Source organism: Spea bombifrons, chromosome 2 (genome assembly GCF_027358695.1).
Source record: "Spea bombifrons isolate aSpeBom1 chromosome 2, aSpeBom1.2.pri, whole genome shotgun sequence".
Classification (NCBI taxonomy): Eukaryota; Metazoa; Chordata; class Amphibia; order Anura; family Pelobatidae; genus Spea; species Spea bombifrons.
Genome location: NC_071088.1, coordinates 5,873,146 through 5,898,548, shown reverse-complemented (window position 1 = coordinate 5,898,548; position 25,403 = coordinate 5,873,146). Strand labels below are relative to the sequence as shown.

General features: G+C 39.5%; 1 protein-coding gene across 1 annotated transcript; it reads right to left on the bottom strand.

Moving 5' to 3' along the window:
* LOC128472415 (T-lymphocyte activation antigen CD86-like) lies at window positions 1–25,403 on the bottom strand. The gene is made up of 6 exons (XM_053454252.1): window positions 25,341–25,403; window positions 9,168–9,420; window positions 3,044–3,099; window positions 958–1,311; window positions 251–544; window positions 1–110 (listed from the first exon to the last, which is right to left on the bottom strand). The coding sequence occupies exons 3-6, from the start codon at window positions 3,087–3,089 to the stop codon at window positions 1–3; spliced, it is 804 nt and encodes a 267-aa protein (XP_053310227.1). The 5' UTR covers window positions 3,090–3,099; window positions 9,168–9,420; window positions 25,341–25,403.

Below are 25,403 nucleotides of genomic sequence, written 5' to 3'. Positions count from 1 at the left end.
TCAGGATTGAACCGGCCAGCATTCATCCACGTACATGAAACGATATTCCGCCACCAGCCTTAAAGGTGTGAAGTCAAGTAGATCTGATGGGTGCTTCACACGGGAAAAATCTGCAGAGCAATGGTCTATAAGAATACCATTAAATAAATAGATATGCTGAACATTTCATATGGAACGTTCTTTTAATGCGATAGCTACAGTGGTTTTGCGGAAATGTTATATTAGTAACTTTTTACGTGACCATACTCGCCTATTTTCAGGAGATTTGATGTTAAATTGTGGACAGATTGGAGCTCACAGCTGATGGTTGCATTGCCTTCGATTTGCAAAGTGATTGCACTGGAAATATTAAAGTCCTTAGCATTTTCATTCTGTATAATGGTGACGTTCCCCCGGATGATATGTGTTCCAGAGTTGTTGAAAACTTTCCAGATAATTCCTTGAGGTTTTGGGAAACATTGCATTGACTTACATTCCAGTTCTAGAATAGTCACACTCTCCACTGACTGGTTCGAGATAAGGTAGAGCTCTGGATTGTGAATATCTAAAATAGAAAGAAATGTATTGCTTATATAAAAAAAAAACATTTTAGGACTATTTCATTATGTAATCACTTTTAATTCACAAAACTCATCTATGACTTAACGTCTTGGCCAAAAGATATTCCAAAACTGAAATATTACAAAGTGGATCAACTGTAACAAACTTTTGCACTTAAAATTAAATGGAGCGATTTCCTACCCCTAATTGGTTGCTTTAAACAGCCTATCAGTGGCAAGAATAGTTGGAATATGAAAGAGGAGGGCTGCTGCTGCTGCAGTAGGGCTGCCTCTTCTTTGTCAAGTAAGTGCTTTATTTTTATTGATTTTCATTATTATAAAACATGAAATAAAGTTCCCCAGTACATCATATATATATTTATCTTTTTGAATGTATTTTTTTTCTAAAAATGGAATCATAAATGCTTACCAAATACATTCAGCTTGAATGTAGAATGAGCCCATTTATCATTTTTATGGGAGACGTGGCAAGAGTAGGCCCCTTGATCATCTAACGTAACGTTATAAATATGCAGATCCCAGTTTGGTTGCAGCTCCATGGTACGGTTGCGATGTTTTGTATGAACGTATTCTGTTATCTGTTTACCCTTATTTATTTCAAAAATAACCTCTATTTTGTCTTTGTCGATGTCTTTTTGCCAGTAGTAGATCAAATCTTTCTCATTGAGGCTGTTAAGTAGACGGACGTCGCACTTGAGCACTGCCGTCCCTGATACAAACGCTGTGCCCTCTGAAATCAGCTCTGAATTACCTAAAAAAAGAAAGAATAAGCCCCTGTGAAAAGGAAAGGTAGCAGAACCGTGTAAACATGAAATATTTCACTAGGAAAACTAGGCATATGTCATGTGCAAAGCTACAGGCCACAGGTGGCAAAGGGGGGCTTAATACCTCTCAAGACTCTATATTACCGTATTTGCTCGATTATAAGACGAGGTTTTTTTCAGAGCAAATGCTCTGAAAAATACCCCTCGTCTTATAATCGGGGTCGTCTTCTAATCAGACCTCAAATAGAGGTCTGATTAGGAGACTAAGATCCAGATCCCCCGCACCGCTGCAGGGGACCTGGATCCTCCTATCGTCGCCCCCCCCCGCACGCACGCACGCACGCACGCACGCACTTACCGGTGCTTCCGGAGGTGAAGTTGGCAGCGGGGGTTTGTATGCGTCCGTCGCAAATACCTTCCCCGACTGTCAGAGATCAGAGTTCCAGAGTTCCTGATCGCTGACAGCCGGGGAAGGTATTTGCGACGGACGCATACAAACCCCCGCTGCCAACTCCACCTCCTTCCGGCTGCCGCGGAATGAGACGTCAACCCGCTGCCCCGGCAATACAGCAGGAAATTGGAAGCACCGGTAAGTAAGTGTGTGTGTGTGTGTGTGTGTGTGTGTGTGTGTGTGTGTGTGTAGGGCATTTCTGGAATGCCTTACACCCCTATATGCCACTCTGGCACTTAGGGGGTTAAAAGGCATATTATGGGGCAGAGTGGCATATAGGGAGGTATAAGGCATTTCAGGAGGCAGAGTGGCGTTAAGGGGGCATTTAATAGAGCACTCTGCCTCCTGAAATGCCTTATACCTCCCTATATGCCACTCTGCCCCATAATATGCCTTTTAACCCCCTAAATGCCAGAGTGGCATATAGGGGTATAAGGCATTTCTGGAGGCAGAGTGCTCTATATAATGCCTTTTAACTCCCTTAATGCCACTCTGCCTCCTGGAATGCCTTATACCTCCCTATATGCCACTCTGCCCCATAATATGCATTTTAACCCCCTAAATGCCAGAATGGGATATAGGGGTATAAGGCATTTCTGGAGGCAGAGTGGCACATAGGGGGTCAAAAGGCATACCATGGGGCACAGTGGCATATAGAGGGTTAAAAGGCATATCATGGGCCACAGTGCCATATTGGTGTGGCAAGCCTGGGGGCAGATGTGCGTAACTGGGGGCAGGTTGGAAAATACAAGGAAATAAAAACAAAAAAAATATTTTTCTCAATCATAGCTTTTATTAAAAAAATAGTTTACATGAATTAACATTTACTGGTAAAACTTTTTTCCTTTAGGGTCGTCTTATATTCAGGCTTTTTCTTTTTTTCCTAAGTTAATATTCAGATTTTGGGGGGTCGTCTTATAATCAGGGTCGTCTTATAATCGAGCAAATACGGTATATCTAACCTGGTGAAAACCTAAAGTATCCCATAACACTTAAGTAGTCTTCCCACTGTACAGCGCTACGGAATTTGATGGCGCTATATAAAACAATAAATAATAATAATAAGTGTAGCAGTGTTACAAATGCTGAGATTTTTTTGGATGTGTTATCTAATGTTATTTATGCGTTATTAGAAAACACATTTGGATGTGTTATCTAATGTTATTTATGCGTTATATATATATATATATATATATATATATATATATATATATATATATATATATATATATATACTGTATATCAAAACAATTTAAGAGTCTACTTACATAAGCGTAGGAGCACGAGCAACATTAAAATCTTATCCAGTTTCATTTTGATTGGCCTGGAACTAAAAGCAATTAAAAAGACAATGATTGGGTTAATTATCAAAACTAATATATTTGTTATTAGTGACAATTTATTTGAAGGTTTGAGCATTTTGTTTTTACTGATCTTTATATACCGTATATATATATAGAGAGAGAGAGATAAAAAAGGTTTAGCCTTGAGAAAAGCTCCTGAAAGCTTGTCATTCCAAAACTCTGTTAGTCCAATAAAATAGGTATCATCACAAGATACTTATTTTATCTGTTATTTGATATATATACATACACAATGCTGCGTCGACAAGTTAGGCTGGATCTCCCCGGTCTTTTATGAGTTAATGAGATAGCTGATGGTTTGTATGCTAACTTCTGCAATGCTGTCGCGTTGGGAATACCTTAATGTGTTATGAAATTTAGCAAATGTTGATGCTTAACATGGAACCTTCTATTAATACATTATATTGTGAAACTCCTCTTTCTCAGCGGCAAAACCGCTTCCCCACAACCCATAGTTTCACAAACAATGATGTCTCCGCTCGTAATACGGGGGTGGCGGCGGCATGACTAGAGGCAACGTTTTGTACCCTGAATGAAAAACAGCTTATAAATATCCACACGTAAGCAAGTGGCTGCCAGACAAGACAGTATTAACGCTTGGGATACTTCTACCTACGCAAAGTATCTCAGCTTTTGTGACTGCAGGGCCTCCTAATACATTAATTCTGAGCCCGGCATTTTACTCACAAGCTGGTAGGCATGCAGCTTCCGCTCTTGCTGATAACATGTGACTACAAGCGGAGCTTCTTACTGGCTGAAAAGCACCGATCCTGATCCAGCCATATCTGTGTATCCTGTATTTCAATATTAAATTATATCACTGGTCACAACACAGGTAAATAGTAACACCAAACTAAGAGGTTGATTTAAAAACAATCTCTCTGAATCAGTCAGAAAGCCTGGATTCTATTTAGAATTCTTGATGATTCTGTTTAATTAAATTTAAATTTTATTTAAAATAGTAAAATATTATTAAGATCACAGTCATGTTTCTCATTGGGTAATCATTAGGTTTATGCCCAGGTCAAGATGTGATTTTAACCAATATTTCAAAAGGCTAAGAAAATACATTTTTGTTTTATGCGGTTGTGTGGCTATTTTGAATTAAGCAAAAAGCATTAAAAAAAGAAGAGAAAACGTATCTTAAACAATATTATTTCTAAATTATTTCGTATCTGGGAAACTCTGAGGGCTGGAGCTCTCCCTCTCCTGCTCCTTATAGCAGGCAAGAAGGAGTAGTGGTCCAGATAACAGGTGGGGTTAACCATACAAACGAGTGGAATTAGCCGTACAAAGGGGTGGAATTATTCCCAAATAGACTTGAAAGGAAGTAGAATGGAGTGGTTGTGATAAAAATTTAACCCCGTCCAGAGATTAAACACACTGACTCAGGGGCCCGGTAATGGCCTCTGATTTCCAGAGAGTTTCCAGGTATTTTTGGAGCTCATACCGATAAAACAATATTCCTGAAATATATCAGGAGAGGAGAGAAAGACTTGGGGGCTAAGAAAGAGGAAAGAAGTATTTCTGAATGTAAAAATCTAATATTTTTAGAATCTTGTCTTTTCACTCACAGTTTCCACTTCCCCAATTCACACAACCTTTAAACATTTCCAAAAGCCCCACCGAAAGTGAACGATTTTGCCTTGGAAATAAACAGCCATTTCATTGGGACGATGCAAGGTATAGAAATCTATTCTACAGTCAAGTGAAAAAGAAAGTACACTGTCTTTGGATTCTATGTTTTTACGCATCTGGACATAATTACAACCATCTTTTCCTCAGCAGGTTTAAAAAATAGGTAAAAACAGATGTGCAGGTGAACAACAACACATGACCTATTACACCATGTCCTCATTGGGTCGACAAAATAATAATAAAGCCAAAATGGAGAAGCCGTGTATGCAAAAAATGAGTACTCCGTATGATTCAATAGCTTGTAGAACCACCTTTAGCAGCAATAAGGAGGAATTATGTCCTTTTTATGCTGTGTTTGGTTTTCGCCAAACATGAGGTTGTGCATTATGACCAAACATCTCAACTTTGGTTTTGTCTATCCAAAGGACATTGTTTGAGTAGTCGTGTGGTTTGTTCAGATGCAGCTTTGCAAACCTAAGTCTAAAACTTAAGATGCTAACTTTATAACACGTTAGCATGTTATGTGTTTAAAAAAAAAATTTTCTTAGGCTTAAAACCATAGAATTCAAAGAAGGTGGACTTTCTTTTTCAAACAACATTAACTCATAAGCGTCCCTGTTTAGGTGAGTGAGTGAGTCCCCATTTTCCTTGCGCCTATTTTCCAGGAGCTTAGAATGTTTCCTGGGTATGAGGGTATCACAGTGTTCTACAGCCCTACAATTCAAAAAATTGTTGTGGATGGGTTTATAAATGGAGCTGTTGTTTTTGGTAAAGCCCTGTCCCTATCCACACCTTTAAACACATACCACATCAAGTGTCGCAACCCATGTCAGTGTTGGGAGCAGGGACAGGCACAGACATGTCTCACAGTGGACATTTTTAAAACCAACTGGATGACTCCACCAATTTCTTTCATTCAAAACATTTTGGTTAAAAAAATTATTAGTTAAGCATGTATAATATGTAATAGAATCACTCTGTTCCCTAGAGTCGTGCACAAGGTCCAAAATATTTCGGACAAATAATTTGTTTAGCTTTTGCTTAATCATTTTCGGACAATGGATTTTGTTACCTGGCTTTTCAGTTTGGCCGTAAATCAGAGGGCTTTTTTTAATCTGAAGACAAGAAGCAAAGCCCCCCCACCTGCTCGCTTTTTCATCTTCCCTTCTGATCTCTCTGTGCAATCTGCATACTGATAGTGGAGGCAGTATGTGAGAGAGTGTGCAGCTGCAGAGAAATGAAAAATGGCAGGAGAGGGGGCATGTGGTGTATGTAGTGCCTGCCAGAAGACATACCCTTACACTAACACACACAGAAATTTAGCAGACACAAGCTAACATACCCTTGCACGCTAAGATACTCAGACACTCATGCTAACACATATCTACCCAGACAACACACCCAAACACATTAACGCATCCACTGCCTTTGACACAACTGGACACACAGTAATGCACACTAATGTATGCAGACACACAGTAATATGGCCATACACACAAACAAGCATACTCAGACACACACACATGAGCAGACACGGACTAAACTACCCAAGCAAACACAGACCTTTTCACTAACAAACACACACTAAGATGCCCAGACACACACACTAACACAGAAACTAGCATATCCACATTCACAAGTCACCTCACTAACATACCCAGACACCCACATATTATACCCAGACACCCACACTTATGCATTAGTACTTGGAATTGGTGGAATAATTCGGTGGGGGAAATTGCCCCGTTGCCCCCAGGATCTGCCCATACTTGAAAAGTGACAATATAAGCAGCTTTACTGTGCTTTCCAAACTCTCTTCCCTCCTTTTTCCTCTCCTTTTTGCAGTCTCTTTTCCCTTTGCTCTCACTTTCTGTCTCTTTGATTCTTGCATGGTTTCTTTTGCTGTATCTATTTTTCTGCACCTGACTCTCCCTTTTCTTTTTTCTGTGCTTTTCAAGTCCTGCTCCCCTTTTTCAATCCCCCTTTTCTCCTCCTCCTTCTTGTGCAGGAATCAGACAAAAAAAAACAAGGAGCAGGGTAACATTCTTATGCAAAGATTCCTTGGGGGGGTTACTCTAAAGGTGTTTTACAGAACCTTTCGGCAATATACAAGAATGATACAAAATCAGCAGCAGGGAGACATTTTCAGGAACACAACCAGGGTTTCTTTCCGTTTCAGTGTCAAGTAACAGAACCAGTTCCCTCTCCGGAGGGGTCACTCATAAACTCCTTTTTCAAAGGAAGGTATATTCTACCCTTGAACCAAAAATCCTCTGGGGTTAAATTCAGTGTGGAATACTACCTATTTTTTAAATGATATATCTATGCGTTATATATGTATAGGTTAATTCTGTTGCAATTTGGCACTCTGTTACAAAAAAATGTAAAATAATTCTTTGTGTGCTTTTATAGTTGTCTTGTCTATGTGTTGGTGTTTTCCTTTAAAATAACTTTTTGCTTATATCCATTGATCCCGTTTTGTATAAACATTTTTGTAGATGTTTCCCTTTAAATTCATTTTGGTCCCACTAAGCGTTCTGTGCATTGACATTATTGATATTATTGCAATGATGCTATAAGAAATATGTTTTCTTATTATCAATTGACACTGAGCAATATTTTGATTTATTTGTGCATGATACAATCACAATTGTTGTTCCTGCATGAATTTTACTATACATGATTCTGGTTACGTTAATATTTGTTTATTCAATTAGTGAGCGATTTTACTGCACATTGTGTGTAATAATAACTCCCTTTATTGATATAAAAAGTGTCGTACTGTCAGGGACTGGGTCTACACAGACGACTGTAATGACCCAGAGCGCCCAATGATGGAACATCAGGAGCCACCGTGCAAGAGCGGAGACACAGGACCAGATGCAAGGTAACCACACTTCCCCGAGTGTTGGGCCATCAGGATTGGGTGACGCTGAAATAGCAGCGGGAGGTATCCAGTACAGATAACAGGACAGAGCCAAAATAGTAGAAGCAGGTTGCAGAATCGGGAATACAGGTTACAGGGACAGGCTACACACAAGATCCAACATAAATAGGACAGGACACCCCTCTACCAGGGCTCAGGACAGGACACCCCTCTACCGGGGATCAGGACAGGACACAAGACAGTACACCCCTCTACCGGGGCACAGGACAAGGCACCCCTCTACTGAGTCACAGGACAAGGCACCCCTCTACTGGGGCACAAGACAGGACAACAAAGTACAGGGCTGACAAGACTGACCAGGTTGCACATGACAAGACTATACAGGAATAACAGGGCTAAACAGGACAGACTAGACAAGGACATGAATAGAACCCCTTTCTAGGATAATAAGATTGGATATTCCGTCACATATTATGGCCATACCATGCTTAGCCCACCACTACGCCAAAGTACTCCATATCCGTGGATCCTAACACTAAACCCTGCCTACTGAATTACTAATAAACAAACTATACATTGAATCTAAACACATATCAAAAAGACATACCTATAGACTGCTGACTGAGATAAACAGGTGGGAGACACCTTATAAAGGAAACAGGAGCTGAAGCAAATGGCAGGACTGGAATCAAAGAACCAGAAGTTCAGGACAGAGCATAAGGAAATCCAGGAATGGATTGTAGCGAGAGAGGGGAACTGTAACGAGACGGGGGAAACCAGAGATATGCAGCTCCGCCGCCTGGATGGGGCGTGAAACATTATAATTAATTCTTCTAAATAACTACTTGTGATCCATGTGTCTCCAAAAGTGTTTACTTTGGAAACATTGCCTGCTTACAGAAAAATACCTAGTTTAGTTTTACTTTATACTGGCTAATATATTCTTAAAGATATCAAATGTGAAAGCATGAAAACAATTCCCATGTACAAAATAAAAATGATTTACACATGAGAGTATGCAAATAATAATAATATTCTCAATGTATTAATACACATTTCCATTCCCCAACTATAGCACATATGACAAACAATCAATAAGAACTAATATCTATTAATCTTTTTTGATAATTGAATTATTCGTATGAAATCTAAGCCAGAACACCATCAATTATTTATTAGTTTTGTTTTTTTCCCAATGCCCTAGACAGGTTATAGAAATAAAAACAAAACTAAAAAATAAAAATATATATCCCACAAAAAATATATTATATATTACATTAAATTATACATATATAAGATAAATAATATATAAGATCATTTACACATTTTTTATAATTACTAATTGCGAGAAGAGTTTCTAGTTCATTGATATCATTGATATTATTTTCTAAAATTCTCTGATCATAATTCATTAGAAAGAAAAACATTTTAAATATTATGGTAAACAATAATTGTATAGGTTATTATAAAATAATAGAAAAAAAAAATCTACGTTTCCATTACCTTTGTTGTTAATCGGCGGAAAGAAGAATGAACGAGAGATTAAAACTATCCAGTAACACGGGCGAAAGTCAAATCTCAACTGAGCAGTGTGAAAAAATGTTTCGGTTTATCAAGCAAACTGTAGCCACTAGCCGTGGATTACTATGCCCCCTATGTGTTCAAAGGTTTTACTGCGTAGGAGGGAGTTCCTCATTATATGGTCCGTAATTCCCCAGTTGGATATGTTTGTTCCTTTTCGTCCCTTCTAAAATTTCTGTAGAAAAAAAAAAACAAAACAAACAAACCCGTGTCACAAAAACATTTTAGAATATATGTCGAGCTTCACGTTATTTATTCAGTGGTTAATTATGCAATAATAAAAAAGGAAAATCTGACTGTAGCGGGGATATGTAGCGGGGATATGTACAAACATGTTCCACGGTGGACAAAATCAACTGGATCAAAGATGGACATCATCATTTATTTTTAATTTAAAAAATTCTTAATAGGTACCCTTGGTTACAAATGTATTAAATTAGCCATGTATTTATAACAGAATCACTTCATTCCCTTTATAAAGACCCAGAAATAAAGTATAGTATAGTAATGAACACACTGTAAAGCTAAGCATCTTGAAAATAATGATGCAATTATTTGAAAATATTTGAAAACTTCCAAAAAGTGATATTCTTGTGAGTGATTTAAAAAAAAATAGTGATGGAATTTTAAAATTTAGTCACCATCTCAAAAAATGAAATAAATCAGTATTTAAAAAAAAAATCTCTTGTTAAAATGATGGTGTTCAGGATTTTTTATACGTATGAAAAGCTTTTATAACAGCCTTAGCTTCTATGAACTCTAAGCCCTATTATCCCAAGACACTAAGTGGTTGACTTCCCATTAAAAACGCAGGCAATATATTCACGTTAGCTCAAGCCCCAGTTTGCCACCTTGCGCAGACACATTAACTCACATGCACACAGAAACTGACACCGACAACCAGGCACTCGACAATTACGCACATGCACATAGACACTAACATACCTACGTTCACACTAACACACAGACCTGGGCACTCACACACATGTACACAGACACATACCCACACACACTCTAACATATGCAGACACCTACACTAGCAGATACACCTGGACACTCACACTAACACATACACATTCACACCAACACAACCAGGCACTCAACACTAACATGCACACACACACTAACATACCGAGACAAAAAGTCTCTTGCGTTAGAATGGGACAGAAAGAAATGGTAAATACAACCACCAATTAATTGGAACTAAATCTTTTCAAGACATAGATGCTATCAACTCAAAATAAAAAAAGTACATGTACGGCCTCAAAATGCATTGTTTTCAATGGGTTTAGGGCCCGCCCATTGTCCTTAAGGGGTTAAATAGACCACGTCTTTCATTTTCCAGAGGCCCCAGTAGCGGACACCGGAAATCTTTGTGGCAGACTCAGGTGTACATGAACGGACACCTTCCCAACCACTGGACTGTAGTGAAAGCCTAACCTTATAGCTTTCCAAATATGTTTTCTGATAACAAACTTGCTCTTCCAGTTTTGCCTGTTCACGCTGAATTGTGTTCATAGCAACGAGTATCATTATGAATACTTTAAGGAACAAAGTTATATAGTTACATAGGTATTTTGAAAAGATATATCAAGATATCCTCAATTGCATTCATAATTATAAAAAACAACTAGAATAATTCATGGCTTAACAAGTTTAAATTACAATGTGTACCTGGCGAGTGCTATTACACTTCAATACAGTGTGAATGCCTGAACTCTGATACCACTGGAAACACTTTATGACATAAAAGACTCCAATTCTACAGTTACAGCAGTAGGCAATGGAGGACTATAGATATTTGACCACTATATACCTATGGACCCTAATGAAGTAACATCACAAGAGGTATATCCGTTTATTCCAAAGATGACTGAAGTTAATAAAGGTCCCCAAAGGGGTTTTCCAGTCAAAAGAATTATTAAAAAAAACAAATACTAATTTCAGATAAGCGTAGTATATAAAAAGGCAATTTGGGCCTTAAATTATGCCTAAGGGAAACTACTGTGATTTAGGGAAGCAGCTGAATGTAACGGATGCTGCGTCTCCATTTTAGGACAATTTGGCAATTATATATTGACTTACAGAGGTCACCTTGCAATACTTGGAATTTTTTGCCCTTGTTTCGATTTGCCTGTGTATTCAGATTGTCTTAGTGTCTCGCCTACGATTAGGTTTTACTTCCTTAATCCGTTCACCTCTGTTGTGTATTCTCCAGGACTACTAAGAAACAGACGAAGGACTCATTGTTTGCTTAGAGGTCCTGAACCTCCTCGACAGTAACAACACAGGGGTCGGAACCCTCAAGATTGTTACGTTGTTACTGAAGAACACGGAGGAGAAAAGGCGAAGGTGCGGAGACGCTGGACAAGCTTTTGGATGAGCCAGTATGCGATGCTGCAGAGCCCTACCCTCTTTAGTTGGTTAAAGTACAGAGGTGAGGAACAAGACCCCCCACACACACACACGAAAGTCACAAGTGCTGGGACGCCAGAACCCCATCCAAAGAGGCAGTCTGAGCGCCCGACGGAAGTACAGGGATATGGGGTGCCACAGCCTCCTCCCCAGCAGCTGTCAGAAATGTTGGGAAGCAGGGCATCAGAGCCCAACGGCATTTTTTTTTTACCAGTGTAACGGGAACCAGGGAGTTTAGCGGGACGTCAAAAAACATATATAGCCCCTTATATGCCAGCTAGTATCCGCTTACTAAACTGCGAGGCTTACCCCTGTCCTGGCGTTTTGAGCCTTCGGCGTCTCAGCCATATAGCTTCATAAAGAGTCCTAAAGAAGTTTTTATCTGGCGTGTATTTACAGTTTAAGGGAACGTATCTACAGAAGCTGTCCGGCTGAATATGACATAAGTTGCTCATAATTGTGGCTTTACCAACAAATCAGGAATAAACTTTTCATACAGTTCATTTGCAGAACTTAACCTTTTTAATAAACAACAATTCCACCGTAATGATTTCACTTCACACACTAAACTTAGTGTCTAGCTGGGAAAAAATTGAGGGAGTTTTCTCTCTTTTTTTTTTTCCCTCTATTTTTTTTTACATACTACTTACACTAAATGATGGACTGTACATATAAATATGTTTTGAAAGAAACCCTGCCTGAAAATGTGATTTGAAAAATCACGCAGGTGCACTAAACGTAAAAAAAGGAAAGCAGGATTGAACAGATATATGGTAAAAAATGGCAAAAAAAATCTCCATTCACTAAGTTGTGAAAATCCATGGCCATAATTGGGTTAAACCCAGTTTCGTACTATACGTTCCATATAATACCTGTTCGCCTGAATTATAGCATCCACTGCAGACTCTAGCGGGATCCAGGAAATCACCGCGTGTGTCCCCAAACCTTATTTGCGCAATTTAATATATAACAAATAGTTAAGGTGGATTTGATACTCTTCCAGGGAATATTACATGTCAACATAACACAGAATACCGTTACTTTGTCGTTTGTTAGTTTTTCCTACAACTAGAATTTTCCATAATTGCGGTAATACAGTTGCCAAGGTGTCATTTTGCTCGTCTAGCAGATATTTTTGTGGCGGTATATGGTAATTTTCTAATTCACAAGAATCTTCAGCTTCAGAAAATAATGAATGGTAGATTTTATGGTAGATTTCTCTAAATTTCTGCTGATCCCTTAGTAAAGAATGCATTGAAATCAGACGAAGCAGGAAGTTGTAACGCACTTCCTGAACTTCACCTCCATTGTTTTAGCCACCTGCACATCAGTCTCTAAATCTAGAGATTGTTCCCAGTCTCACAGTCCCCTTAAAATGTGACGCAGAAACAAGATGGCAGCTCCCACATACAGCACAAAATAATATTATATATTTAATATTATTAGTACATTAAATAGCATGAAAATAAAGGAGGAGGTGATTATGATGAAGAGACATTTAACTAAATAAGGGAGACATAGTTTAAGCGTCTGTCTAGTTGTAACCTTTATTACTTCTATTTTGGTCAAAATATGACCATATGAAATATGGGAGGAATGGGAACACCGGGGAACGTTTCACCCCGGAGACTCTAGGTGAAGCGCCACTTTTTTGGGGTCTCCAGGCCAGTACCGGGAAACTCCACCCACTGATGTCTGCGGGACCGCCCGCAATGTCGGCAGGACCACCCACTGACAACAGCAGGACCATCCATGATATGAGTAGGACCACCCACTCATGCAGGCAGGACCCGCATCTCATGAGGTTGGGGCTCTGGGTAGTCGGAGCCAGAAAGTTCCCAGGTACGGGAATAGGTCTAGAAGGAAGAGTGTCTTTTCCCTTCTGACATCTCAGTCAGCAGATATCTAAATGTTGCAGAAGTCTCCCATAGCTTTTTCTTGGTGACATGGTCCCTTTAAATGGTTAACAATCCTACAACAGCCTGTCAGAGCTCATTCCTTTTGTTGTGAGGTAGTGGCTATAGCTCTGCAGTGATTGCCGTTGTGATCCAGATGGACAATTTCATGGTCGATGTGCCAACATAAGCTTTCAGGTCCTCTGAGGTCTCTTCTTCAGGAAAGGACTTCATTAGCGTTGATTGAGCAGGGGAAGTCGCACAAAAGTCTGACTGACAACAATGGCAGCCACCAGATCTGCAGACTGCTTTACTGTAAATTAGACTTTTGCACGAGGACCAAAACCGACTCGGACAATTCTTTTCATTTCATTTTTGGTTCATTTGTATTCAGACAATGAGCATTCTTTCCTACTTTTGGTTCAGAAGAAAATTGGACGGCTTTTTTATTAGAACCAAAATGTGCTGTTTTTTTACTCACTTATTCACTCTCACTCACTCCCTACCTTCTCCGACAACCACTTCCTCATCTACACTTTTCATTCTCCGCTTCTGCTTTTCCTTCTCCACTGCTCTGGCTCTGCTTCTCCTCTTCTCTTCAGCGTACTTTCTCAACAGGGCACCCCTTGGGGACAACCAACTTTTACTCCCATTCCTCAGGGGGAGAGGTTTTGCGTTTGCTGCGTGCAAAGGCTAAGCCCTGTTGGGGAAAATCTCTGAAGAAGAGAGAAAACGCCATTTAAGAGGTAGAGGGATAAAATGAGAAGAAGGAGCGGAGTGGGAGAAATGGTTATTGGAGGAGGGAGAGAGTGAGACTGAGTAAGAGTGAGCGAGGACAAAAACAACCAATTACAAAGGAAGATTTTGTTTTATTGGGGGTCCCTCATCATTTTCAGACTTCTGTAAGAATAAAATTTAAAATGAACCTGAATGCACGATTCTACTGCATACAGCGCGGTTTTGTGATCAAAGAGAAAAATAGTTTTCAATGGGATTCCCCCTTTAAATTCCCTTTTCAAGAGGCATTGATCGTGTCCCTTGCCTCTCGTCCTCTCTCGTCCTGTTGGATGGATGGGGCTTAAGAGGTTAAACAATGATGATCACTTAAGCTCCTGGTGCCCTTTGACCCAAGGAAAAATGGGTCTGTTTAAAAATATAATAAAATAAGATCTGCTAGAAAAACAAAAACAAGGATTTAGGTCCTAATTTGCATTTTTGCACTTTTTGTTGACCACTTTTTTTAACTTTCAACGCCACTCTCCTGCAGGACACAGAAGCACTTCTGATGTCACGTGACCAACTCACAATACAAGATGTGCGGTTATGTCACACCCGTGTCACGGAAAGCCCCATCTCCCTCACTGTACACACAGTGCCCAGGAAACAAGACATATACCAAGACAGCTTCATTCTTCCTTTCTGTCCTTGTAAAATCAGGACAGTTGGTAGCTATGTCTGTCATTCAGAAAAGTAAGGTTCATGTTATAAACCTTTAAGAAGCAATCCAATAATTATGAAAGTTGTTGACTGTGACCATACAATACATGGGTTTTTTTAGATGGCAGACAAAGTGGGTACTTTAATTTTAACAAATGATATTCCATTTTAACTAAAAGAAGTTGTAATTGGCTATTTACGTTTCCATGAGAATATTAACTTACTTTGCATGCTTTTCTAAGGTCCAATTTTCACATCATAATAAGAAATATTATTTTTTTTTAAAACTAAGTTTGGTGAATCATTTTTTATTATTCTATCTTATTAAAAAAAAGTATTATTTAACTTCAGTATAAAAGTTTGTGGGATATTCCATAGTGAGTCCCCCAGCGATGGAAGAAATGTTTTTCCTCCTACGCAGCCTTGTAACATTCACTACGTATGTTTCTAGTTGCTTTGCTTCCTAAAACTCCAAAGAGGAAGAACGGGTTGTACCATAAAAAAAAGTTTTTAATCTGTAGAATTATCATGTGCATGCCATAATTTATGTATTAAACATAATTATATTATATATTAAAAAAGGACAATATATCCCTGGATTTGATGGCTATATAAATCTAGCAGTTAATCTACTGTCCCTGTATATATATATATATATATATATAACATATGTAACATATATAATATATAACGTGCTTCCAAAATCCTGTTTTCAGCAGGTAAAGTAATGATTTTTGGGCAGGAGGCTGGAAATTGTAGTAAAGTTGATGGTCCGGCCAACAGCCCCTTTTACTACACCTCCAGCTCCTCTTCTAACCACGGCAGGTGTGCTCCGCACAGTTATTCATGCTAACTTGGGCAGTACATACTATAAACATACAATAACCACACTTGGAAAGGCCCATATGAGAGAGAGTTGTCACGTATGCAGGTTTTACCAGGACATTCCCGGAATAAAGATGTAAATCCTGAGTCCCAGGTTTATTTATTGCCCCACTCTCTTCTTCTCTCTCCGTTTGCACTCTCCCACCCTCCTTTTGCCTATGTCGTACATCCCATTGCTCTTCTCTCCTTTTCATTCTCTCCTCCTTTTATCCCCTGTACTGACCTTTTTGTGTCTTCTTTCCTCTCTCTTTTTCTCTTTCATGTTTTCTTTCATTTTTCTCTCCCCTCTCTCTCTCTCTCTCTCTCTCCACCATGTCCTTTCTGTTGACCCCTCTCCTATGTCTCTTTTTCTTATTTGTCTTTCTCTTTCCTCTCATTTCACTCTACTAAATCAAACATTTTAACTGTCACTGGCTAAACACCCCGGGTAAAACCACAGCGTAGGCAAATCCCCTTAATTAGTCTGCAAGAGAGTCTTTGCAAAAGGTGGCAACATTATGTTGGGACCAGAGCGGGGCAAATGGAACTAGTAACTCATGGAAAATGGTAGAGGGGTGAACCTGGGCACTAAAACACAGCACCAGAGGCTTATAATTATCTGCTAAACTCTCTAGCGTGATAAAGAAACCTGAAAATAATAATTATGTTATGTGTTCTGATCACAACTGGCACCTCAAGTCAAACAATTGGATGAAAGGTTTAAAAGCCCTTTAATATCACATTTAATGTAAATGATACTTTATATACTCATTATTAATGTAAATGTCTCTATTCTATAGTTTTATGTTTAATGAAATCTTATTGAAAGGCCATAACATTATAAAATGTTATTAAAAATACTATAAAAATGTACTGACACAGTTTGGATTTAGTGGAATCATGGGGAGGGGTCTTGCTTCTTGTAAATCGTTATAAAAAGATAGTAAGGGTGTTACAGCCACATCTCGTTTGCACCCAAGAAGCCTAGAAAGAACAAAAAATAGCACTTCGAGTTCAGAGTCGAGCCCTGCGTAGATACATCATCTGTAACCAAAACAGGGGAACTCAGCAACATAATAAAGAAGTGAGTTCCTTTTTTTCTATACAAGAAATTAAAAGAAAAGAAAAGCATTGGAATTTCAAAGGATGCTAGTATTTGACTTTAAAGGTCTGTGCAGTCAGGTTTAGTCTAGTATCTAGAAAGAAGCACAGAAGAAGGGTCAAGGGATGGTAGGCAGAGATTGATCCTGCGAGTGGGCATCGTCTTTGACTGAAGCAGTTATCTCATGATAGATAACAGAGAAGAGCATCAGAACTCGGGAAATTTTTTGCACAGACGTGAGGATTACTTTTAGCATTATTATCTTTTATTTATTAAGCAACAACAAACTATGCAGCGTTGTACAATTTTAAATGGGGTGGTTAACACACATAATAAATACAGATTAATACATACAGGTACATCAGGTGTTGAGAACCCTGCCCGTGAGCTGCCATCTAGCCATGTTCCTGGCTTTGAGAGCCCCACTCGTGAGCTTACAATCTAAGGGAGTACAGTAGTATGGGGTAATTGTGGGGTAGAAAGAGGGAGTAGTAGCTCTTTTGTAGCAGTGATTAGGGCTAGGTGGTTTCAGGATGCAGAAGATAATCTGTTTTTAACAGTATTGGAGGCACTGGGCAAAGCAATGCGCTGGGACCACCCCCCCACACAAAAAAAATGATGTGACACGAGGAATAATCAACAGAAGCCGACGTATGCATATATATGTGTGCATGTAAGGGAGAGCGGAGGAGGGCTAGCTGCTTTGAGTAGGATATGATGATGCACAGTGGATGCCAATACACACACACACACATATACTGCTCTTACACACACATATACACATACACTGCCCTTACACACACTTGCCCATGCACACACATACACTACTCTTACACACACCTGTTCATACACACAAACATATTGTGTCACACTTGCCCGTACAGAACCTCTTTCTCCTCATCTTCTAGTCTCCACATTTCTTACCTTTCTCCTCTTCCATCACTTTAGATCTCGGCTTCCATGATCCCTAATCACTATGCATCAGCAATTGATGCAGAGTGCCGTGATATGACATCATATCCAGACACTCCGCATCAATCGCCGGCGCATATTATTTAGGGACCATGGAAGCCGAGGTCTAATGTTTGGCCGTTTAAAGGGAGATTGTGCCCGATGAGCAGGACTGGTTGGGGAGATCACATCTCGCACTTGCCTCAGGGTTTCCCTGAAGACTGGCCATGGGGAAGCAGCCTCACCACTTGCCTCACATATAGATACACTACTGTTCTAGGGGCTCTCTGATGGCAGCCATCTGATTCACCACGAGGCCCCCAGAATGCAGGGCCCCTGGGCAACTGCCCAGTGTGCCCATGCGTTAAGACGGCACTGAGTCAGTGGAGTTTTTTACTCCAGCATCCAGTCTTGAAATTGTTAGCCAAAACCAACTGAGTCAGCAGAGCACATGGCATATTGTGTTTAATATAAAGTTTATACTTAGTATGGAATATTCCATTTAGGAAGTGTTAGTTCTTAGTAGACTTGTGCATGTGTGTTCAGGAGAACATGAACACGAATGTTGCGGTTTTGTTGTTCAAACCGAATAAACGAATATGGTGGATGATAAAGAAACATGAAGATGAAGACTCACAACATGAAGAATCTTTGTTTCTTCATGTTCAGCTTTGTTTTTGCAAGGAGGAGGGACATTGATTTAGTTGATTTAGTGAGCTGTTCTTCATTTGTCCAGTCAGCTCACTCTTGGGACATCATGCATTTTGTAGCACCTATTAAATTTAAAATTACGTAATAATAATAGATCTTAAACCAAACCGGTGCACTACCACTATCCTTAAACTTAATTAACACTATAACTCTAAGTCAAAGCCCAGGCAAGTTTCTGTTACAATTCACAGTATACATGTTAGGACATGTTACAGTCATCTGAAAAAGAAAGTACATCCTCTTTGGATTCTGTGGTTTTAGCTATCAGGATATAATAATAATCATCTATTCCTTTGCAGACATTAGGTAAACACAACCTCAGATGAACGACAACACATGACATGTTACACTGTGTCATGGTTTATTCAACAAAAATAAAAAGAAAATGGAGAAGCCATGTGTGAAAAACTAATTTCACCCTTACTGCTTCCGTAAGAATTCAGATGCTAATCAAATGCCTTTGGTTAATTGATCATCAGCAAGTATGACCACCTCTATAAAAGACAAAGTTTTAGCAGTTTGCTGGTCTGGAGCATTCAGGTGTGTGTTAACACAATGCCAAGCAGGAAAAATATCAGCAATAGTCTTAGAGAAGCAATTGTTGCTGCCCAACAATCTGGGAAGGGCCTGGGTTAAATGTTAAAGTTCATGGCAATTAGAAAAGGTCTGAACAAGTATGGTTTGTTTAGAAGGGCTGCAAGGAGAAACCCTAGTTAAAAAAGCCTCTAGAAAGAACATGGCAGCATGGCTAAGGTTTGCATCTGAACAAACTACAAGACTTCTGGAACAATGTCCTTTAGACAGACCAGACCTAAGTGGAGATGTTTGGCCATAATGCGCATTGCAACGTTTGGTGAAAACCCAACACAGCATATGAGCACAAACACCTTATACTAGCTGTCAAGCACGATGGTGGAGGGGTGAAGATTTGGGCCTCTTTTGCAGCCACAGGACCTGGGAACCTTGTAGTCATTGGGTCAACCATCATCTCCTTTGTATACCAAAGTATTCTAGATTCAAATGTGGGGCCATCTGTCTGTAAAGATTGGCCGTAATTGGGTCATTCAACAGAACAATGATCCCAAGCACACTAGCAAATCTCCAACAGAGTGGCTGTAAAAGAAAAGAACCAAGGTGTTGCAATGGCCCAGTCATAGTCCAGACCTCAACCTGATTGAATTGCTGTGGCGGGACCTTAAGAGAGCTGCGCATAAACAAATGCCCACAAGCATCATTGAACTGAAGGAACGTTGTAAAGAAGAGTGGGCCAGAGATAAAATTATTATCAAGTTATAGCCGCTAAGGGTGGTTCTACACGCAAATTGGCTTCCCGATTTTGGCTTCCATTTTGTTATATAAATCGTGATACGGTGTAATATGTGATGTGCTGTTGTTTGTCTGAGGTTGTATTTACCTATTTTTTAGACCTGCTAAGATGATTGTTATTATGTCCTGATATGTAAAACCATAGAATTCAAAGAGGGTGTACTTTATTTTTCACATGACTGTACCTGGTCCATTTGTACAGAGAAGTAGGCCCTCTGTGTAGACAGGGCTTGTCTTGACCTTGCCCTGTAGAGAGCGCAACTAATAAACGACAGGGCAGGATAAAAGTTGGCTCAGCTTCCAATGGTGAAAAGTGTGCCCCCTGACAACCAGCACTCAGGGTTAGACCTAGAAGAACTGGTTTAAAAGTATGATGAAGCTTCAAAGCGAAATTCTGGTAAGCACCTAATATTCTTCGTATCATTTAAAACGAAGGGCTTCATTCACCCTGCTGTGAAGCAATCGGCACCAATGGATACGTGGTTATTCTGTATTTAAGGTTTAGTGGAACAAAAAGGAATAAACCTCACATTTCTTGTGACAAAATAATATTTCAAAGGAACAGCATAATTGTTTAGTAAACATAAACAAAACAGAAAAAAAAATGGTTATAACTTAGAATTTAAAGCAGGTATTTAAAAGAATTGCCAGAAATTCTTTCCAGCCCACGTGATGCATTATTTATTGTAAAAGTACATTTCATGCCCTGTTTCCTGGTTTCTAAATGAAATATTTAAGCTGCTTCTCATGCCATTGCGACACACCCAATCCGGATATATCTCCGATGAAGTCATGTACTATTTTGGTATTTTTAGCTCAGGTACTTTCCCAAGTGCAACATTGTTTTTGATAATATATTATCCCAACCCAAAGACGTATCTTGTCTGCCATCACATACCTGTGCGGTCACTGTCATGAGAAGCTGTGCCAGTTAGGCCTGGTTACATCTCTGATCCCCTAAACCAGTCTAATGATAAGCGGCATGGCGAGGAGCCTGATCGCCCAATCACGGCAATCAGCCACCCGGTTATCTGGCAGAGGAGCTGCCTTTCCCCTGAAGCTGCCTTTCTAGGCTTAGTCACCCTAGATGAGAATGCACCAATGGCCCTACCAGATCTGCTTTTAATGTATTAGTAACATTGTAACATTCACACGCTCCATCTCGTTGTGAGTTTTCAGGTTAACAAAAAAAAACAGAAGAAAAAGACCAGTAAGATAGGGTTTAGCATACACAACAACATCCAGTGCCATAGAAAAGTGGAGTCTTCAGTGGAAGCTGATACCATTTATTGGGTCAACATAAAAAAAAACATGAAGAGTTGATGTTTTCAGGACATTGGAGAGGCCTTTGTGATTCTGAAAGCTTATGTAACTCTTCATCTTTTGTCCAATAAATGTATCAACTTGGATAATTATTATACTGTAACTTTCTCCTCTCCCCCAACCTTAGTAACTAAAACTCCTAAACCAATCAACAGCAATCAGCAGGACAGATAACTCACTGAGGAGGAATAATCATACCGATCTTATAAACAGGAAGTTGAGATGGTTGCTCTTGTGATATATACGTATACGCATTTTGGGTTTATTTAGTATACCAATTTGGGAAAAGTGACAAATAAGATTTTTTTTTTTTAAATCAAGCATCAATTGAATGTCTGAAGTAGACGTGGACCCCAAATCTCACAAGATAATGGAAAATTATACATTTTGTGCCAGTAGAAAAAAATATGAATTTAATGTCCAAAGAACATTATTCTGGGGAAACAGGCTCAGGTGGGTCAACATCGATCCAAAGACACCCAATCTGCTGCTCGAGCATAAAGACGTAGCCTGTGGCCTTTCAAATCCAGCCATCAGCTATAGTTACGTAATTGGCGGCCGCTGGCTTTAGAGACAGTCTACAAGTATCATATTTACATGGTAAGGTGTGATTGTTTTGACACATGATACTTAACATGCCACATGTGAAAGTAGATGTCATTGCTGAAAGGGAAATCCAACGCCTATTTCAAACAGTATAATGTGTGAAGGACGGCTACTACGGTGGAAATAAAAAGTCTACACACGCCTGTTTAAATGCCAGGTTCTTGTGATGTTAAAGAATGAGACAAAGGGTGTGCACACTTATGCAACCAGTTTATTGTGAGTTTTTATCTTTCCCCCCTCAAAGATTTCAGATTGTTTTGCAATTGAATTGTTCACGTTATACGTCACATTAAAGGTGTAAAAAGTTCTTACATGATTTACCTTTGTCTCATTCTTTCACATCACAAGAACCTGGTATTTTAACCAGGGGTGTGTAGACTTTTTACATCCACTGGATGTAAGTAGCAGATTGTAAAGAGCTGTTTTTCCCCCATGACTAATGGGTTAACTGGTTGTCCAACTAAAATAAGTGCCATGGGTTTAAATCAGCCCTGTGCGTGGAGGACATAGTATCTCTCTTACAGAGCACAGCCCCTTATCTATATGTGAAAGTTTGAAGAAACAGAAGTTTGTACTGGGGACCGGCTTAGCTGGTCATAACCTGGTTAGTCAGGTGAGGACTGCTGTTTTTGTTTGGTTTTGTTTAAATAAAAACCTGAAAACCAGTTGCTTGAAAGGGTCTATTCTTTAAAAGGACACGCAGTAATGCATGTGATCGAGTGGTCCCTTTAAAAGTTTGTGGTGCCCCCCTTGCAATTGCCAGGAGGGATTCTGCAGAATTTGCTCCATTTCCCAGACCCCTTCCAGATACATGGCTTGCAGGAGATGTGTTTGGCCAACATAATCCCGTCATGTGATAAACATGGTGAGCATTCCTTGGCTATTAAACAATGCTTTACCGAGGGCCAGTTAAGCCCTTGTTGCAGAAGAAAGTTCTCAGGGTTGGCCCTGTATAATGTAAGACAAAATCATTGCGTTCAGCTTTGAATGAACACAAAAGGAACAGCCTCAATTTTGCCAAAATGCTTGCATGTCTCCTCCTACTGTCAAAAGTATTGCGTACACCCAAAACCTTAAAATATGCTTAACAATACAGCTGGAAGACGAATGGTATTATTGCTTCTTAATCAGGAAAATATCAGAGTATCTTGAAATGAATCTGTGTATTGGAAAATATGATATTCATGCAAGAGGTCGTTCATCCAGACTTGAAAAAAGGAATTTTCTCTTAAAGCAGCAAAACGTTTTTGTGGAATTTCCTACCCACAGACTTTGTGCTATTAAATTCATTAGATGCAGCGCTGTACCTTTTCATCCACATAAGTCCCTACCCACGTAAAATGCAGGGTATATACCGTATTTGCTCGATTATAAGACGAGGTTTTTTCCAGAGCAAATGCTCTGAAAAATACCCCTCGTCTTATAATCGAGGTCGTCTTCTAATCAGACCTCATTCTGCTTCGGCCGTGCTGCTTACCGGTCTTTGATCGCGATCAGCGTCTCTGCTATTAGCAGCAGGAAACAGGAAGCTAGCACAGTCCTCACATAACTCTACCTCCCCCCTCCTTCCTCTGGGGGCGGGGCCAGAGAAGTTGTTCGCACAGCCGGGCCCCTGCAGAAGTCTTCGAGTGGGAGATCTGCAGTTCAGGTAAGGGGGTGGGGGGTTTGAGCGTGTGTGTGTATGTGTGATTAATGGAATGAATGAGTATTTAAATGTTTGTGAATGAGTGTGTGTGTGTGTGTGTGTGATAGCATGGATGTGTAAGGGGGTGGGGGTGGTAGCATGGCATAGGGAGGCTGTAATCACACTTCTAACATCCCCAGGTTCCAGCATGTACTGGCTGCCTTGGCTTGATAGGCGTGTGATTGCTGTTAGCAGTATATATATATATCTCCAGAAATGCATTTTAACCCCCTATATGCCACTCAGCCCCATGATATGCCTTTTAATCCCCTATATGCCAGAGTGGCATATAGGGGTATAAGGCATATCATGGGGCAGAGGGGCATATAGGGGGTTAAAAGGCACATCATGGGGCAGAGTGGCAAATAGGGGGGTATAAGGCATTTCTGGGGGCAGAGTGGCAAGCCTGGGGGCAGATGTGCATAACTGGGGGGGGCAGGTTGGCAAATAAAAGGAAATAAAAAATATATTTTTCTCAATCATAGCTTTTATTAAATATGAAAATTAGTTTACATGAATTAATATTTACTAGTAAAACTTTTTTCCTATAGGGTAGTCTTATATTCAGGCTTTTTGTTTTTTTCCTAAATTAATATTTTGATTTTGGGGGGTCGTCTTATAATCAGGGTCGTCTTATAATCGAGCAAATACGGTATTTATAACACAGCTATGGTGAAGGTACATGACTTTGTTCCTTGTTGAGGTCCCGGAAATCGGGTCCGTCTTCACAGCATTGTAGGCCCTAGGCAAAGCAATGCACTGGGACCCCCCCCCCACAAAAAAAACACCTGATGTGTGGTGAGGATTAATTTAACAGAAGCAGAGGTATGCATATGTATGTACATGTAAGTTAGAGCAGAAGAAGGCTAGTTGCTTTGAGACTGCCCTTACACATACCTGTCTGTACACACACACGCATACACTGCCCTTACACACACACACACACACACACACACACACACACACATATACACTGCCCATACACACACATATACACATACACTGCACTTACACACTCACATACACATACACTATCCTTACACATGTCTGTCTATACAGCACAGGATTGCGTTGAATTCCAAAGAAAGGTCTGAAACACAGCTTTGTCATACCTGGTTTGTTCCAGGAAACATTCTTATTTATTAAGATGTACTTTAAACTAGAAACACTACATTCCCACACACCCTTTTTATGTGGGGTTTTAAAACTTATAGCAACAATCTATAAGTGCCTGCTTTTTCATCACATGCCGATTAAATGTTCCTCCAAAAAATATAAACATTTTAAGTGAATTAAAGAATTATCTATGAGAAAGGTTTGAGCAATTAACAGTGCTTGTTATGATGCGCTATTGCAGCATACTATTTACAAAAGTGTTCCATTCTACAGAGAAAGTGGGACAGCACCTTTAAATAGGGCATTTGAATGTCTCCAATGCCAAAGGACCTTATAAACACATATATGTAAAATACATTTTTGCCGACTAAAGCTGTGTTTTATATATTTTCTGGATTAAACGCTAGAATTTAATTGGATTTGTTCTTTCTATGAGATACTGATAACCATCCTGCCAAAATCGGTTGCCAAAATGTGTATTGTAAATACTAGAATTGAAAGTGACAGCGACAGGCATGTAAGCATTCTTGGGACGCCTAACGTGGTTTTGTACTGAACAGCTCGGCAATCTTTAAATAACTTAACAATTATTAAAAAAACTATATAATAAAAATAGGAATTAAATAAAATAACAAAAAGGAAAATCAAACTGTAAAAGGTTTTACCTTTTTAGAGTCCCTGTCAAGGTGTTGGTACCTCTCCTGCTGATCACTGTGTATCTTCTGGGC

Bases quoted from the DNA above. Each gene is read 5' to 3' on its own strand.
- LOC128472415 (XM_053454252.1), bottom strand. From the start codon at position 3,089: ATGAAACTGGATAAGATTTTAATGTTGCTCGTGCTCCTACGCTTAT. The intron at 1,312-3,043 runs GTAAGTAGACTC...TTCTTTTTTTAG, and splicing joins GCTCGTGCTCCTACGCTTAT to GTAATTCAGAGCTGATTTCA. The intron at 111-250 runs GCGAGTATGGTC...ATTGCTCTGCAG, and splicing joins ATCAAATCTCCTGAAAATAG to ATTTTTCCCGTGTGAAGCAC.